The sequence below is a fragment of the Dendrobates tinctorius genome, unplaced genomic scaffold, assembly GCF_039654945.1.
Source record: "Dendrobates tinctorius isolate UK_male_01 unplaced genomic scaffold, ASM3965494v1 ptg000015l, whole genome shotgun sequence".
NCBI lineage: Eukaryota > Metazoa > Chordata > Amphibia > Anura > Dendrobatidae > Dendrobates > Dendrobates tinctorius.
Window position 1 is genome coordinate 18,203,954 of NW_027361683.1, and position 18,420 is coordinate 18,222,373.

General features: G+C 41.1%; 1 protein-coding gene and 1 long non-coding RNA gene across 4 annotated transcripts in view; one reads left to right on the top strand and one right to left on the bottom strand.

The window, feature by feature from the left end:
• Positions 1-3,246: 3,246 nt before the first annotated feature.
• Positions 3,247-16,733, bottom strand: EVA1B (eva-1 homolog B). 3 transcript variants are annotated; one of them, XM_073562561.1, is made up of 4 exons: positions 16,702-16,733; positions 16,249-16,308; positions 10,258-10,364; positions 3,247-7,919 (listed from the first exon to the last, which is right to left on the bottom strand). In XM_073562561.1, the coding sequence occupies exons 3-4, from the start codon at positions 10,325-10,327 to the stop codon at positions 7,492-7,494; spliced, it is 498 nt and encodes a 165-aa protein (XP_073418662.1). In that variant the 5' UTR covers positions 10,328-10,364; positions 16,249-16,308; positions 16,702-16,733; the 3' UTR covers positions 3,247-7,491. The 3 variants fall into 3 exon arrangements, with proteins under 3 accessions (XP_073418662.1, XP_073418653.1, XP_073418645.1); XM_073562552.1 differs by lacking the exons at positions 16,249-16,308; positions 16,702-16,733 and adding exons at positions 13,843-13,951; positions 15,875-16,128; XM_073562544.1 differs by lacking the exons at positions 16,249-16,308; positions 16,702-16,733 and adding an exon at positions 15,875-16,127.
• Positions 16,235-18,420, top strand: part of LOC141075483 (uncharacterized) — a 101,754-nt gene continuing 99,568 nt past the window's right edge. Inside the window, exon 1 of the long non-coding RNA XR_012227287.1 lies at positions 16,235-16,353. This is a non-coding gene — a long non-coding RNA (uncharacterized lncRNA). The remainder of the gene's footprint in view (positions 16,354-18,420) is intronic.

The window sequence follows — 18,420 nt, forward strand, 5'->3', positions numbered from 1 at the left end:
TGATCCTGGCTGCAGCATTCAAGACAGATTAGAGAGGGGAGAGTTTGGTAAGAGGGAGACCGATTAGAAGAGTTACAATAGTCGAGACGAGAATGAATAAGAGAAACAGTAAGAGTTTTTGTGGAGTCAAAAGTAAGAAAAGGTCGAATTCTAGAAATGTTTTTGAGGTGCAGATGGCAAGAGCGAGCCAGTGATCGAATGTGGGAGGCAAAGGAAAGCTCGGAATCAAGTATGACCCCAAGACAGCGGGCATGTTGCTGGGGAGTAATAGTGGAGCCACACACAGAAATGGCAATGTCGGGTATAGGTACATTAGAAGAGGGAGGAAACACAAAGGGTTCAGTCTTTGACAGGTTCAGTTTCAGATATAGTGAGGACATGATGTTAGACACAGCGTTTAGACAATCGCCGGTGTTTATGACTTTTGGGTTTTCATTAGCTGTAAGCCATAATCATCAACATTAACAGAAATAAAAACTTTAAATAGATCACTGTTTGTAATGACTATATAATATGAGTTTCACTTTTTGCATTGAGGAACTGAAATAAATTAGCTTTTTGATGATATTCCAGGGGAAGAGTCCTGAGGAGAGAATTTGCATATTCCCAGTGCCTTCTGGGATAAGTGAAAAGTCTCCACGAATGCAACAATCACTGGATTTTGGCCGTTGCAGCTGAAAATAGGAAATAGCAGAATAAATTTTTGAACCCCTCTCCATAATCTTTGAAAATTCTTGGAGAACATGAGAAGTCCCAGAAGACTGGAGAAGAGCAAATGTTGTTCCTATCTTCAAAAAGGGGAAGAAGATGGACCCAGGCAACTATAGGCTGATGAGTCTGACTTCTATACCAGGAAAGATCTTTGAACAAATTATTAAGCAACATGTATGTAAGTACCCCGATAAGATTGAAGTGATTAAACAGAGTCAGCATGGGTTTGTAACTAATAAGTCCTGTCAGACTAACTTAATTTACTTCTGTGACAGAATCACTGTTGGGTGGATCAGGGAAATGCTGTAGAAATAGTATATCTTGACTTCAGCAAAGCATTTGACAAAGTATCTCACACAATCCTTATTGAAAAAATGGCTAAGTATGGAATGGACAAGGCAACTGTTAGGTGGATTCATAACTGGCTTAGTGATCGGACCCAAAGGCTGCACATCCAGTTGGAAGAATGTCTCAAGTGGGGTACCACAGGGCTCTGTCCTGGGCCCTGTATTGTTCAACATCTTTATCAACGACGGGAGAAGTCAGCACATGGGGAAAGACAGAGTGGATAGGTGGGTGAGCACATGGGGGGAGAGATTCTCAACGCTGCAAAGCCTGCCCCCATCGTGACATTACCGCCCTCCCGATGTGATAGCAGCGGGCCTCCATCTAATAATGAGCAAAAATATTGCGACCTTTGGTGCTTACATGCCAATATGGGCGTAGCATGGATGGCGTTTGGTCATGCCAGTCAGTTAAATTTATCATAAGTTATACCAGTAAAGTGGTAGAACTTACTCCAGAAATGTACGTCACCCCCCATGGGCACACATGTCCGGCAGCGGCGCATGCTGGGTATCAGACACTCCTGATTTATTGAGCAGTGCACACTGTTTAATAAATCAGTCAACAATATTTTAGCAAGCACTTCATTAAGACTGATAGGTGCTACGCCAGTCTTAATGAATCGTCCTCATAGTTAAGGAGTCCACTGACCACACTAGTCAAATAAATACATTGGTAGAACATTTCAAATGGCCTTGAAATTGTGTTAAAAGTGTATGCAGGTCACAACTAGCTTCTAGCTACTAATAACTAAGGGTATGTGCACACGTTGCGGATTCTGCTGCGGATGCGCAGCGGATTTGGCTGGCCCTGCAGATCCGCAGCAGTTTCTGCTGCGGTGTGCAGTACCATTATAATCAATGGAAATAGAAATCCGCAGTGCACACTGTGCGGAATTTTCCGCGCGGATTTGCTGCGGTTTTAAATCCGCAGCATGTCAATTCTTTTTGCGGATTCCGCAGCGGTTTGACACCAGTTCCATTGTCCAGGTGTTAAACCGCAGGGGAAAACCGCTGGCAAATCCGCAGGAAAACCGCAGGTCACTTTACCTGCGGTTTTACCTGCAAATCTGCGCGGAAAAATCCGCACTGTGTGCACTCACCCTAACAGGTACTAAAAGAGATAAGCCAAGGATTAGGCTACTGGAATTTTTCTTCACCAATGCTTTGTTACCACAATATCAAAGTGGCAGCAATGGTTCAAAGAGCAATTTTTTTCCCTTTTAGGCTAATTTCACACTTGCTTTTTTTTGCAGCGCGTTTTCCCGCAAAAAAACGCATACAAACGCATACAAATGCTGCATTTTTTTCAAGCATTTTTATGAGCATGCATGAAAAAAACGCAGCGTTTTTATGCGTTTGTATGCGTTTTTAGTGCGTTTTTACCGCGTTTGCGTTTTTTTCCAACATTAGGTGGCCCCTCACACTAACACAAACCATGACTTTACTAACCCTAACCCTGACCCTAACCCTAACCCTATCCCTTAACCAAACCATACTAACCCTAACCCTGACCCTAACCCTTAACCAAACCATCCTAACCCTAACCCTAACCCTTAACCAAACCATACTAACCCTAACCCTAAACCCTAGCTAACCCTAACCCTAGCCCTAAACCCCCTTAACTAACCCTAACTTTAACCCAAACCCCTAAATTCCATTGTCCAACTAATGGTAAAAAAAAAAAATGCATGCGCAAAAAAACGCATACATAAGCATGCCAATGCGCACCCATAGACTTATAATGGGTGTCTTGCTGTAAAAAAACGCATTGCGCGCGCATGCGTTTTTTTGAGGCAAATCGGACGCCCAAAAAATGCAACAGGATGCATTTTGTGCGCCCGAGCGCATACCGCAAAAAAAACGCATGCGCGGAAAAACGCATACAAACGCATGTGTATGCGCTCATAAGCGCATCCCATGCAAAGTATAGGAAAAAAAAAACGCATGCGTTTTTTAGCGCTAAAATCCCGCGAAAAAAACCGCAAGTGTGAAACCAGCCTTATGAACACATTGAGCTCATCCAATGGTGTCAATTTAAACAGTCTTTTTTCTCATTCATTCAAATCGATATTAAAGAAGTATAACCCATTCCGATTACACCCCATTTGCTAACAGATATACTTATAAACAATGCCTTATAATGCAAAGGCCTTGGTTATGGGCATGTTCAACAAAAGGACACTGCACACGAGTTTGTGAACATTTTAATGCAATTTCCAAAACATTTCAAATAAAACTAATTCATAATCAGATTTCATAAAATACTGCAGATAAAGTGGCAATTTTCCAATAATCATTTCCATGGACTAAATGTATAAGAACCATCACTCTCATCACAAGCCCTTACCCTTTGTATTCATTTCTTCTCTTTGAAAATAAAGCACATCCCATCACAAGAACATAAACACTCATTTGTATCCACACACTCATACCATCCACCATTGCAATACAATAAAGTATTTGCGCCAATAAGACTGACCTTTGGGAAAAAGCTGAGGAGCAAAACGAGCAATAGGGTCTTATCCGATGATAAAGGACAATACGGTGAAGGAGAATTGCTCCACAGGTAAAGTTGTGTGTTACACAGCAAGGATTAAGCTGAAATTTATCATCTGCTGCAGTCCCATGGTTAAAAAAACTGTTGAAATGCCAGAAGAGGAACCATTGCTGGAACGTCTGCACTGCAGATGGAGATACAAAAGAATGGTCCAGGATACAAAGTAGACTTCATGCGTTTTTATTATCAACATATTTCAAAGTCTTCAGTCTTCATCAGGATCAAATCACATACAAAGCTACGTGGTTATATCGTGATGAAGATGATGGAAGATGTCAAAACACATTGATAATTAAACCGCATCAAGCCTACTTTGTATCCTGGACAGTTCTTTTGGAATTCCATCAGCAGCGCAGACGACCCACCTATTGTTTTTCTTCTGGCAACGAGATTGGTCTATCTCACTAAGAATCAGATGTACAGATCTAAGACACATTTCTCATCACCATCTCTACCTCTCCTCACTTACCATGATGTGATATATGCTCCACCAATGCACAATGTTTCTCCAACCTTTCCCTTCACAGGTTCCCACGACCCATTAAAACAGACGTGAGCACACGTGAACATCTCATCTTGACTTTTTTACCAAATTCCAATTCAGGCAGCAGTGCAAATCTCTAGCCTCCTGCCCCATAACTAGATTTGTTTTCATCTGCCCCTTCTGGTGTGGTGCCTGTCCCCGCAACTGATGCATTAGCCAAGCATTATCATTTGGCTCCTGCCCTAAATCGTGATAGATCCAATCAAATACACGGAATGACTATCGGTGACCACGTATTACCACATCTAGATATATTTTAATGAATAAATCAAGACACCTACCCTCCAACTCAACTCAAGACATTTCTCCATCATCTTTTTAGGACATGAGCACTAGAATATTTCCTTGTTAGGCAGGGGCCTGTAACCCACCCTGCATTGTGTCCTATATTAACTGGCTGCAAAGACCATTGGTAACATAGAGCCAAGTAGAAATGAACCAGTGGCTTTTGCTGCTCAAAAATGTGTGAAAGTAGTCATTATATAGCCCAGGGCTAACAATCCCCTATGCTGATCTGTCAGCCCATCAAGGAGTAATATAAGTTTGATCAGTGATGAATATTGAAGCTTGTGAGCCCCAATGCAAAATATCCTACAGTGCCTCAATTATCACAGATCTTTGAAGAGAATCTGTCAGCAGGTTTTTGCTATGTAATCTGAGCATAGCATGTGGTTGGGGTTAAAACACTGCATTCAAGGGTGTGTCACATTTGTTAAGCTTTGTAGTGGTGTTTACTTAGACTGAGGCTATGTGCCCACTTTGCATTTTTTAAGCGTTTTTGCAGCGTTTTTCCACAGTGGAATCGCATCGCGGAAAAATACGCAGCATCTTCGTTATTTTAGCGGAATCGCGGCGATTCCGCCACCATAGACTTGTATTGGAACGCTCACTTTACGCATGGTGGGCATAGCCACATGCATAAAGTGAGCGCTTCATGTGCGGATGGTACCCAGGGTCTGATGGAGAGGAGACTCTCCTCCATGCCCTGGGTACCATAAGCCTGTAAAAAATAGAATTAAAATAAAAAATAGGGATATACTCACTTTCTGACGTCCCCCGGAGCGCTCCCGGTCCTCTGTCGCTGGCGGCAAGTTCCGTTCCCAGGGATGCTTTGCGAGAATGAGTCAATGACCTCTGATGATGTCTAGTTCTCGCGAGACCGCTACGTTATCAGAGGTCATTGTTGCAAGGCATCCCTGGGAATGGAAGATGCCGCCAGTGACAATGAGGACCGGGAGGGCTCAGGGGGACGTCAGAAGGTGAGTATATCCCTATTTTTTATTTTTTTAATTATTTTTAACATATCTTTTACTATTGATGCTGCATAGGCAATCACTATGCTTGACAAGTGTGACCAACCTGTCAATCACTTTTCCAAGCAATGCTTCAAATTGCTTGGAAAGCGCTAGCATTCTTCAAGCTAAAAATGCTTGCAAAACGCTAGTGTTTTGCGGGAAAACACATGTGAATTTCGCATGTGTTTTACCCGCGGCAGGGAGTTGCGGAAATGCTGCGGATATTTCCGCAGTATTTCTGCAACGTGGGCACATAGCCTAAAGGTTTTATCATTGTGGTGACTAGCTGGCACTTGGGCTCTCCTGTGATAAGCAGCTCACCGTCAATAGACAATGTATAGAGCCTGTTGGGGGTGGGGTTATATGTGGTGTGGACAGGGTTAGCTTTCTCATCTTTGCTGCATTACTAAATCTAAAAACTCTGTGTCAGAAATCCTGCACCCAATAAACTAAGTGATGATTTACTGAATTCAGGGTCTCTTTCTCTGCATTATGCTGCTCTCAGATGAGGTCATAAAAACCTGCTGACAGATTACATTTAAGAATATTGGCCTTTTCATAAGGGCCAAAAGGAACTTTTGGGGCCCCATAAGCTACAGGGTCTTGAGTCAACCCCTGCACAAACTATAATTATGTCCCTGGAATTGATCCAATTTTCATAGACTTTTCTATACATATTCCAAGGTTCCCAACCTTTTATAAGGGGTTGTACATAATTTTACCCATGTTATAGATGTCTAGCCTACTTTGCACAGCAGAATTTTGTTTAACACCCAGCTCACCTTCAAAATATGAATTTAAAAAAAAAAATGCTTAAAGCACATACGTCACACTGCCATACATGCACAACTAAAGCTACATATACAAATCTAATACTGTAGTGACTTGTACAAAATAAGAGATACATCAGCACTTTAAATAAAGTAAAAAAAAAAAGAAGAAGAAGAAACATCACTTCCTGCCTTTTCCCCTGTGGCAGAATTTAATGTTAATGTGGAATGTTCTTTTATCCTCGGGGGAGACTCAGGAATGAACAGGAATGAAACTTAAAGCACCAATGTTCCCACACTGTGGGGGGAACAAGAAGAAAAACAGATGTTTTCAAAGCAAGAGGCCAGAATGTCCTGTAATAAATTGCAGACATCTTAACCCTTGAGCAGCTACAGGACTGCAGTAGATTGCTAAGCAGGGAACAGATATACACATATAAGGCAACCCACCATCATCTGAAGACGGGTTTTTCCTGCCAATCCAGCATGTAAGCAGTTAATCCCAATGCAATGCTGAGCAACCTATCCCACAGTCATAAATTACATAACAAGTCTATCCACATTATAAACCAGATATTACTACCTTCTCTGCATACATGGGCCAATAGATATCATAACCTGAATCTCCAAATACCATTCTCCTCATAAAACATGCTGCGTACCTGCAGGTATATCTGTTTATTGCACCTAGTTTGATGCTGCAATACTGTAAAAAATGTACAGACTGTGCAAAATGATAAATTCACCCTCATCTGAAACTAGCAAGTTACTACCCCAAGATTTGGGTTACGCTAGTCCCAAACTTCTAGATCTTCCTTCAAATAAAGAGAAATAAATGAGATTTTTCTACAATGTTGCTTAAAATGTTTTGGATATAGCTCATTGGGTTAGGAACCGCCAATGTCATTCAGTTAATACATACACCAATTGGCTCTATGGATTACCGCTATGACCACTAAAGTCACTCCACTTCAGATTAATTGCACTGGATTAAAACAATTTGAACTGATAAAGGTTTTGTCCCTAGTTTCAAAGTAGATTAGTTGCTAGAAGAACATCAACCATTGGCACTATTGCTAGGAGTTTGGTTGGAATCTTCAGCTCTCCGCCTATACTTATTAAAGTACTATCATAGTGGGCATATGATGAGGAGTGCTAGATACTATGGGACAATTGATCATTCGATGTCCTTTAGATCCTGGGAGGTTCTCATTTAGTTTGAGAAACAGCACCATCTCATGATGTATGAAGTGTCTCAACATCGCTACTAATAGTAATGCACACGACCTATGGTGCCAGTTCCTGTACCCAGAATATCAGGCTGTCCATTTCTCCATATCTCTCGAATTATCCTCTCACGTTCCTCTAGTCTTTGGGCTCTCTCCAGTTCTTCTGCTGAGGTGAACACATTTACTGTCATTGTACCATCCATAGGCGGCTGGCTTCCTAATGACGTGTCCGTCACAGGTGTCAAAATAAAAGTGTCCTCATTGTCATCGCTGTCTGGATCCTCCTCATCTCCTGTCATAGACAGAGGCTCTTTAATACAATCCTTTGGAGGTGTTTTCTTTGGTTTCGGAGGGAGACTGGGAGTCCGTGGTTTGCAAGAGATGCGGATGACCAGCATACAGAGAGTTAAAATTAATCCAAAACAAACTCCAAGTACAAAGTAGAGCCCAAATGATTCCGGTTTTTCTGGGGGGGAAGAAAAACCTTTTATCAGTATATGTAATATGTACTTTAAAAATACACATTCACTTTCTTAGTCTGCACCTTTATACATGATATCTTCATAACATTTCTCATAAGCATGTTACACCCATATGCAGTACTAATAAGTAGGGATACTCCATAACAAAAAGACTTGAAATAAGTATTATGCCCTTACAGGGCTTGTCTGGGACTAACTTATTAATCACTTATTTGTAACAGGGTACTGCAGTTTGTATCCCTGTTGTGAGCTCATTTTCGGGTTTGCCTCTGGCTTCTGGTGAGGGTTATGGAGCTGGCTGTGCTGACAGAGAAGTAGTGAGTTCTCTATCTGGACTCCCTCTGTTGGTGAAGGGAGGTAATGAAGCTGATCTAAATGGCAGAGACCGGCCACCTGTGGAAGAGGACTGCGATTGGACATCAGGAGTTTCTGATTGGATTTAAGGCAGCCGACTCCCTAGTTTCTTGCTGGTGATTTTTCCTGACTGTTGCTCCTGGTTTCCAGTTTGGTTCCTGCCTTCTTAAAGCTAAGTTTTCTCTGCTATTGTTCATATGAGTTTTTGTCTGGTTTACTTAGTTTTTGTGTTCAGCCAGCCCTGGCTGGGACTGGGCTGAATCCCCATTTTGTCTCTGATCAGTTGATCTCTTTTGCTCTGTCTTCAGAATATACCTGAGTGCTGATATAGGGATTTGAAGTCTAGTGACTTCAGAGCCTTTTTCTATCAGACGTGTTGGACATTCTTTTTGGCAGGGTTTTTTGCGTGATTGCAGACAGCAGCTTTTCTTTTCTGTCCTTTCTAGTTAGCGAGGGCCCCATCGTTTGCTCAGCCTATCTTTCTACCTGTGTCTGTGTTTTCATCTTGTTTCACCCACAATACATGTTGGGGGCTGTCTATTGCTTTGGGGTCTGCTCTGGGGCAGTTTAGATTTCCCCTTTCTTTCTTTAGGCTTATTTAGTTCTCCGGCCGTGACGAGGCGTCTAGGACCACCGTAGGCACGCTCCACGGCTACTGCTAGTTGTTTTGGATAGGATCAGGGGTCTGCAATCCGCTAGTTACCAACCTCTCCGGTTTTCTGGGCTTAGCTTGCTTTTTGCTTTTTCCTCCTCGGTGACTCATTCATAACATATCCCATTCACTTGAATAGGAGACATATTCCAGTACTCATCAGCAACCACTAAACAATGTACGGAGCTGCTGTGTTCCACATCACTTAAAGGTGCTACCAGTGTAGATATCAGATGATCATGGAGGTCATGAGGGACCTCTACCAAACTTACATTGATGATCTATCCTAAAAATGGGTCATCAATATTTTAGCCTCGAAAAACCTCTTTTAACCAGATAGCCTATCCTACAAATGGGCAATCAAAATTTTAGCCTTGGACAATCCTTTTGAGACAGTCAATAGTGATGATGTTATTTAATTTGGCAAAGTGCACCAGACCCATTAGCTAGGATAATCTTCGCTCACCTCCTGTTGGAGAGCAGTGCCTTGAGACATTTAGGACAATGCTCCACTTCCATGTTTTAAAATAATGCAGTGCCCATGGAGACGCAGAGATCTAGCATCACACTGTCAATTGGAAGAAAGATAAGTGATGCCACACATGCCCTACTCCATCACCTTTGCATTGGACCCCACAACAGCATCTGCTTTTATGGTACCTAAAAAAGTTGCCTATGTTGTCAGCCATTACATAGTTAATACAGCTCTGGCAAAAATTAAGAGACCACCACATCAAAACCTTGTCATGGGCAGCTCATTTTTCAGACCTGAACCCCATTGAAAACCTCTGGAATGTAATCAAGAGGATGATGGATAGTCACAAGCCATCAAACAAAGAAGAATTGCTTACATTTTTGAGCCAGAAAAAGTGTGAAAGACTGGTGGCAAGCATGCCAAGACGCTTGAAATCTGTGATTAAAAACATGTTTATTCCACAAAATATTGATTTCTGAACTCTTCCTGAGCTAAAACGTTAGAATTGTTGTTTCTAAATGATTATGAACTTGTTTGCTTTGCATTATTTGAGATCTGAAGGCACTTTTTTTAATACTGACCATTTTTCTTTGTCAGAAAAAAAAATACAAAATTTATTGCTTCGAAATTCGGAGACATGTTGTCAGAAGCTTATAGACTAAAAGCACAATTTACATTTTACTCAAAAATTATACCTATAAAGAGAAAAATCAGACAAACTTAACATTTGAACGTGGTCTCTTAATTTTTGCTAGAGCTGTATGTTACCCCCATTGTCTCTCATTCTTCTGTGATTGTTGAAAGCAATCCCATATGGGTATGCCTGATGTAAATACACTACCTCTAATATAAGCATATGCTGCTATGCTGTTACTCAGGAACTCCATCTCCTTCTTGTGAGTCTCCATCATCCAAAGATTAATATCTATGAAGAGGTCTTCTTGTTACCTGGAACAAATGTTACACAACATTTAATAATGAAAGAGGAATGAGACTTTTCTTAATTATCCATCCTTCATACATTCATGCATACTAATCTCATTAGCAGAATGGGTCATTAGTGATGGAGAGCAGGGGCGGACATATCATTGGAGCAGCCTTTGCAGCCACTCAGGGACCCAAGAGGTAAGGGGGCCACTTCTACCAGCAGATGAAATTGTGCATTTTGATGAGCTATTGAACTGCAAAGGGCAATATACTGTTCTTGCAGAGTGCCCTTTTCACTCTGTGTCCACTAGTGATGGAGAGGATACTAGTTTATTCATGCCAACTGTATGTTGTTTAATTCCCAGGGTATCTACCAGCAGTAGGAAAGGTTAGTCTTCTCATAACCACATAGCTCTCCCTTTTCACTACATGGGTTGGTAAAATTTGTTAGGCCTCACACTTGCTGACATGGAGCCTGTTTGGCAGTGCATGAGGCCTATACGTCTCCTTTAGTATAGAGTGGTCCAGTGTCGGACTGGGCTGCAAAGAGCCCACCAGTAACCAACTCCAGGGCCCCACATTTCAGCTATATGAGAATGTAACAATATAATCAATCACAAATTTACATAACAATGAACTGGAGAGATTGTTAAATGAATAAGATGCTGCCTTTTTCTGTAGATAGTGATTCAAGTGTATTATGTCAAGTACTGCTCATATAAGAGGGTGGTGGCCCACTCTTGCACAGGGGCCCACGGCAGGATTCTCCTGTTCTCCTATGGGCCAGTCCAAGCCTGGAGTGGTCTCTCCACTCCATGCATGCTCCATCAGAAGCCATATGTAGATATCTTCTGCTACAATCAATGCTTTGTTATATACTGTACCTCTGTAGATGATGAACCTGACGGAGTGTGTCTATTACTGCTCTGTACAAATTGGAAGTGTTCAAAAACACTATGCTATAGTAAGAGCTGTGAAGGTAGTTCTAGGTTCTGCTGCTGACATACAATGTATTGCAATTTCTACCACAAATGTCTTATCAAGTTGGACTTTAATGGTAAAATGTCAGGAAGTAGAACTGAGGTCATCTGAGCAGAGGTATTAATGAATCATCTCCCGCTCACAAGCAGTGACCTGGTTTCCTGCATATCCTAAAATACACCACAGCGGCTTCCTTCCAGGTTTGCAATATTCTTTGGCACTCCCGTAAACAAACTTCCCTGTCTCCGTAGCATACACATCTGCTTTCATGGCTCAAGTCTTCGTGTACAAAAACACCATACATACATGAGTGCTTCATCCCAGTCCAGACACATCACTTCTGCTACTTCCATCTATCACTGTTATGTCTGCAAACAGACAGATAGTAAGGCTACGGTCACAGTGCGCTAAAGCAGCCCGTTCAACGCATAGCGTTGACGGGCTGTGTTAACGCTATGGCATAACGAGATCGCATTATGCTAAACCGCTAGCGCAGATGATTCATCTGTGTTAGCGGTGACGGAGCCTCAGACGCTGCAGCCCACGTCCGAGGCTCTGTCACTGAATGACGGCACATCGCTAGCGAATGCCGATTATGGCATGCGTTGGCGATGCACCCGATAATGGGGGTTAATGGCATCATTAACGGACTGCCATAATGCAGTGTGACTCCAGCCTAAGAGGAGAGTACGGCAATGTGTTGGAAGAATACTAAGTATGTAACTTGTAACTACTACAGACACAGGGCACGCAGGACTTTGGTTATTTTTTTTAGCCTGAAATCAGAAGAATAAGATGTAATTTTTTACTGTGATTCACAATATTTATAGTAGTTGGTTAGAATTAATTTATTGTATAAATTTTATACAATAAATTAATTCTAACCAAAGACACACAAAGCCTTAATATAGGGCAATATACTAGTGTCACCAATGGATGTCATTATTACTGATTTTTTTTTTCACTTATATGAACAATGTCTATTACAAAACCTTCTGTACATGTGTATTAGGGCTTTGGATCAATCCATTATTTTGAAAATATTTTACAAGAATAACCGCCATCTAGCATTTGGTACTAGTGTAATATTTACCGAATATACTCGTGTATAAGCCAAAATTTTCAGCCCATTTTTGGGGGGCTGAAAGTCCCCCTCTCGGCTTATACACGAGTCATATACAGGGGTTGACGGGGGAGGGGCAGTGGGGGGTGTCAGAGACCATACTCCCTCCTCCTGGCACGGTCTCTGCAGCCCCCCTGCTTCCCCCATGATCTCAGTGTCCCAGCTGTTCCTGCTTTCAGCGGTCACGTGGTGCTGCTCATTAAACTCGTGAATATCCGCATATTTAATGAGCGGTACCACGTGACCACAGCATCTGGGGGTATTTATGTATGGAGCATCTACTTGGGACAACATTAACCCTTGTGCAGCAATATATGGGGCTATTTATCTATGAAGCATCTTTTTGGACCACCATTAACCCTTGTGCAGCACCACCCTCAGCTTGTACATGAGTCAATAAGTTTTCACAGTTTTTTGTGGCAAAATTAGGGGGGTCGGCTTATACACGAGTATATATGGTATTTACCTGGATTATTACCGTATCTATGCCTCTTTTGAGTGACTGCCTTTAATTTGTCAATCTTTTGTTTTTAAATATTTTTCAAAAAAACTCATTTTTTATATGAGTGAGATTTCGTCTCACTCTAGATGGTTGCCTTCAGATTCATAATATTGCAGCATCAATGGGCAGATAGGGCTGGATTTAACTTATAAAATCTATAAAAAAAACTATTTAGAAGAGACACAAGTATGAATTGAAGACATGTGGGCTCCGATTCATCATTTGCATTTTTTTTTTGTCACTTCCCTTTTTTGTCTTGTGGTATTAGTTGCTGTTTTGGGGCCAAATTCATCAAAATGACACATGCGATTCATGAATTTGGTGCAAAGTCAATCTGCCATGAACTGTTTTCTGCCACTTTTGGTGCCATAAGTTGCAGAAATTGCTCCAAAATGTTGTCATACCTCAACAATACCCCAGGGGGAGACTGAAGTAAAGTTGCATCAAATTTTGTAACTTTTAATAAAGTTCAAGCTAAAACATCATAAATTGCTAGACTTCACCCAAAAACGGAAAACAAAAAAAATTAGACTTAAAAAAGGTATAAATAGAATAATACATTGGGTGCAAATAAAAGTCTAAAAACACAAAACTAGACAAAAACAGGCACAAGACAATCATGAATCAGGACCTTTGATTCTTTTTTCACTATTTTGTACTTACTTTATACTTTTTACACCTTTTCTATGTCAAGAAGTTAGAATAGGTCTTTTTTTACCATTGACACTTTTATTTTGCAGATGGGCTACCTCTCCATCCTAAATGCTTCTCAGTGTCTCCTATCCAGGGGAAAACCGCCTCTCCATCCGGCAACTAACAATTTGTATATTGGAGCATCAAACCTTCCATGATGTCATGGACCGAGTGGTGCCCAATAATTATGTCTCACCTACCGTTTGTATTCTGCTTTTGGTTCTTGCTTGGTTTTTATAGTCTCAGAATTATTCCCTTCTTAATGATCTCGATTTTTCCTGTTCTTCTCTGTCCAATTCTGCAAGAGAACTAGATGGCACAATTTTTTAGCCTGCCGTGATTGGGAACAATTCTTGCAACGGCAGGTTGTGCATTAATGGTAAAAAATGGTAAGTACCCCATTATTGAATTTCCTGTTTCCCATGCGGGCTCCTTTTTACCCGCTTTGTGCATATATTCTAAGGAAATTACAGAACTAGACCGGAAAAAATCTAACCTGTTGTGTTTCTCCAATAGCAGATATCAATAGTCCAAGGACTTTAGATTGCTGATGGAAAAATAATGGCTGGGGTTGCCTAAAATAATCCAGAATCGGTATTTTGTGTTTTTAGAAGTATATTTTCTTTTCTTATCTTTTTTTTTAATTCTCTTTACTGGATTTTCAGAGTATACAACATGAATTACATTGTTATACATTAGGAATGATTATGAATAAAGATAATTATAGCAGAAACATGTTATATATGCATTAACTTTGCATGTAGAATCTATAAAACAGAAGAAGAAATCTTAGTATATTTTCTGTAATGTGCATGTGGATCTGTACTGGAATCCCTGCAGTTCTTGTTACTAATATAACTCTCTTTTGTGTAAGACAGTCCTGCATGGGGTCAGGTTAGGACCTTCCCAATTAGGCACACCTTGATGCTGGTGGGATGGCTTTTATACTTTTTTCATCAAAAACAGTGTTTACTAGTTACTTTGTTATTTATATGTGCTATTGCTTTTTTACAGCAGGGTATATATTCATCTTGTTTCTTTCTTAGGTTTTATCTGTTTATGGCCAGTGTGAACATGCTCCTACACGTTACATGTATACCAACTCATACCCCAGGTCATTTCTTTCGATTACAGGATAATTGCATTGCCAGTACATGCAGAAAGAAAATGGAATCAACGACCCATGTCCACCATGTTTTATCCATTAACTAGTCACCTGGCTGTGAAGCCGGTCTGCCTGTGACCATTGTGTTTTCCACTCCAGGCAGCTGTCTGGAAATCCTGTGCTCACATATGTCATGACTGCCTCCTTGACAGCTGGGAGTGGCCGCTTTTCCTCTTCCTGGCACATTACAGCTGCTTGCTGCCAGAAACCAGGTGTTGGAAACCTTCTCCAATGCCAATAGTGGGACATTATGGCCCACCACAAAGAAACATACAAACACGCTGCCAACACATGTGTGCTGCCTTTAGTATCTATGCTTAGCCGTACTCGGTGAGGTTCTATATTACTTTTATTATGCGAGAGTCATTGGATGAATTAAAAAACTATTATGCAAAATATATATTATATATACATAAACAATAAATATTCTATGATCTTCTGTGCTACTAGAATCTGTATTTCACCTTGACTTTTCCAGACTTATAAGTTTATATAAATTTGGCTAAAAAAAATGTCCACTGTGACATGGCGGTCATCATCAATTGAGACCCTGTTCAGATCTTGATTGCTAGAGGTTGAGGAGTATTGATGGAGAACATCTAAGCATGACCAAACTCTCAATTCACCATATTGGTCACAAAAAATAGCAGAGGCGAAAACTGAGACTGTACTAAAAGGTTGTATAGTCCCGATTTCCATATAATTAGAGAATCCCATTAATTTATTGCAACCCTGATCTTCCCTAGCCCCACGACACATGATTTGGAGCACTGCACACCATATATTGGTCTGCACATCCAATAAGTGTATTTGCTTGAGGCTCAGCAGAGCGTGACCTTCCCATAGACTAAACTTCTCACATTAGGATCTGAGTGCACTGATAGCTGAAAGCTGATGTTTATCAGCCAGCTAATCCCACCAACAGCAGTTTTAATTCAATTTCTGTTGCTAATGCAAGAAACTGTGGCTAATCGGATTTATACGCTGAGATGTCAGATTTGTTTGAGGCATATTTCTTTTTGGTAATGAATCAAATAAGTAATCCCACCTCGTCCACAGGCACTTACCATCCAAATGTTCAGTCTTCTTCTCAGCTGCTTGGTGGTCTTTCCTATGGTTCCATACTATGAGGCATGATATTGGACAGCTTTTGTCAGGAATAGCTGCTGGGAAAACTTTCTCCTAGCTGTGGAGTTGTGCTGAGAGTAGCATAGTGATGTATTGCTGTTGGAGCTGTATAGAGGGCCGCCTTAGTGTTATAGTGAATCCCTCCTTCTCCCCAACTTCCCTCCCTCTGTCCAGATGTAATCTGCTCAGCCACAAACTCCTGCTCTGCTCTCAGGAACTAAATTAACAGAGCCCAGCCTATGGTCAGCCCAGCTTAGTACAGTAACCCTTTCCAAGCCACGCTCAACGCCACCATTTCAATCCATTCACATACCATGAGTGAATGATTTTCTTTGGCGTAACCCAGATTTTCATATTACTACTTTTGTCACCTCTGCAACAAAAGAAAAAACATGCAAACATTAGTTTTCATGAGAAGGTAAGGAATGTGCTTGAAAAACTGTGACTATTTGTATCAGATACAATATATATATATATATAGTATCAATCAGAGAAATTGCAACAATATAAAGGAAAACAGGGACATAAAGAGCCAAAAATTACCATGCTCATAGATACCAATCAGTGCTCTACAAAAAGAAAAATTCAAATGAGAACCTAAGCCCGAAAGTACCCTAATGCCTTGAAATGGATTCTAGGGGAGACAATAGACTTAGAGCATGTCTCACACTGTTGGGTCATTAAAGGGAACCTGTCAGTAGGATTGTACACACAGTAACCTACAGACATGGTCAGGTCGGTGCCATTATACGGATTACAATGATACCTTGATTGATGAAATCCATCTTGTGGTGGTTGTTTAATCTTTATTTTCAGTTTTTAGTTAATGATATGCTCTTGCTCCAGGGAAGGCCTGTGGGGGGGGGTCTTTATGTGGTGCTCTGATTAGGTATTCATGTGTATGGCTTCTGACAGGTAACGGATCCTTCAGTGACCTGCCCCCTAGATTACATAATTAATATTACATATATATAGCTTGAAAGAAAAACCTTCTGCAGGAAGGCATTGGCTGTGGTGCCTGCGCTGCAGCATCAGCGCATATGTAATGTGTAATGTAACTCATTTCTTTGATGTTATCCTTAAATTCCTTAAAAAAGAAAAAAAAAAAAAAGTTTGAAAATGGTGCCGGCCACGCCTGTGCAGTAGAAACGATCGGCGATCCGATAGCTGCTACTGCGCAAGCGCCATCTTTCTAGGGAAAAAAAATCTTCCTCTAAATTGGCAGCGCCTGCGCAGTAGCAGCTATCGAATAGCAGCGCTCATAGCAATCCGACAAAGACAACCATAGAGGTCTGCAAGAGACCTCTGGTTGTCATGCTGACTCATCAGTGACCAGCGTTCAAGTGACGGGGTCACTGATTGGCAGGATTTCCTACACGAATTAGGCATGTGTTAAATGTCAAAATAAAATAAGGAGTTAAGGGCGCTAAGCGCAATTAAAGGTACAAAGCTGCAGGTTACAAGACAAAACCAACTAGTTTGTCCAATAAAAACAATTAAAAAATGTATAGTTTAGAACTTGCGCTATAAATGTACCCTAAAATTAAAAAATAACTAGAAAAATGCTATCAGCTATATGATAATAAAAGGCTTCGTAATAAAAAGCTTAGTAATAAAAATAAGCGGCAATAAAGGGTTACCTTGGTATGAGTTCTGAAACTGAATAGATGAGTAGTAGCCTTTAGAGAAAGGTCCTATAGGGAAAGCTGGATGATCCTCTTTTCAGAGCTCAAAAGAAAGGTGGTTACATTTAAAGAAGGTCCTGTAGGAAAAGCTGGGTGATCCTGCCAATAAAGGGTTACCTTAATGTGAGTTCTGAGACTGAATGGATAAATGGTAGCCTTTACATGGTAGCCTGTAAAGAAGGTCCTATAGGGAAAGCTGGATAGTCCTCTTCTCAGAGCTGAAAAGAAAAGTGGTTACCTTTTAAGGAAGGTCCTGTGAGAAAAGCTGGGTGATCCTGCTAATAAAGAGTTACCTTAATGTGAGTTCTGAGACTGAATAGATTAGTAGTAGCCTTTAAAGGAAGGTAGCCTATAAAGAAGGTAATATAGGGAAAGCTGGATGGTCCTCTTTTCAGAGCTAAAAGGAAAGGTGGTTGCTTTAAAAGGAAGGTCCTGTGAGAAAAGTTGGGTAATCCTACTTTATATGAAAAAAGCTCAATACCTCCGTTCACAGTTAAATTCTCCAGGTGGTGAAGTGCTGCAGGAGATACAAATAGGACGCTGTCCCGGCCGGTGACAGACGCCCGTGATATAAGATGCCAGCGCCCGCTTGTGTTCAGTCCAAGTGCCGCGTTCAGAATCAAGCCGGCAAGGTGCAGAGATGCTGCAGGATGTTGCGTGACGTCACGGGCTAAGGAAGACACAGGGGGCCAAAAAAGCTGTCCTACGCGTTACGGAATGCACTGATTCCTTCGTGTTAAATGTCGCTGTCAGAGATTGACAGCGGCATTTAACTAGTTAATAGCCACGGGAGGATCAAG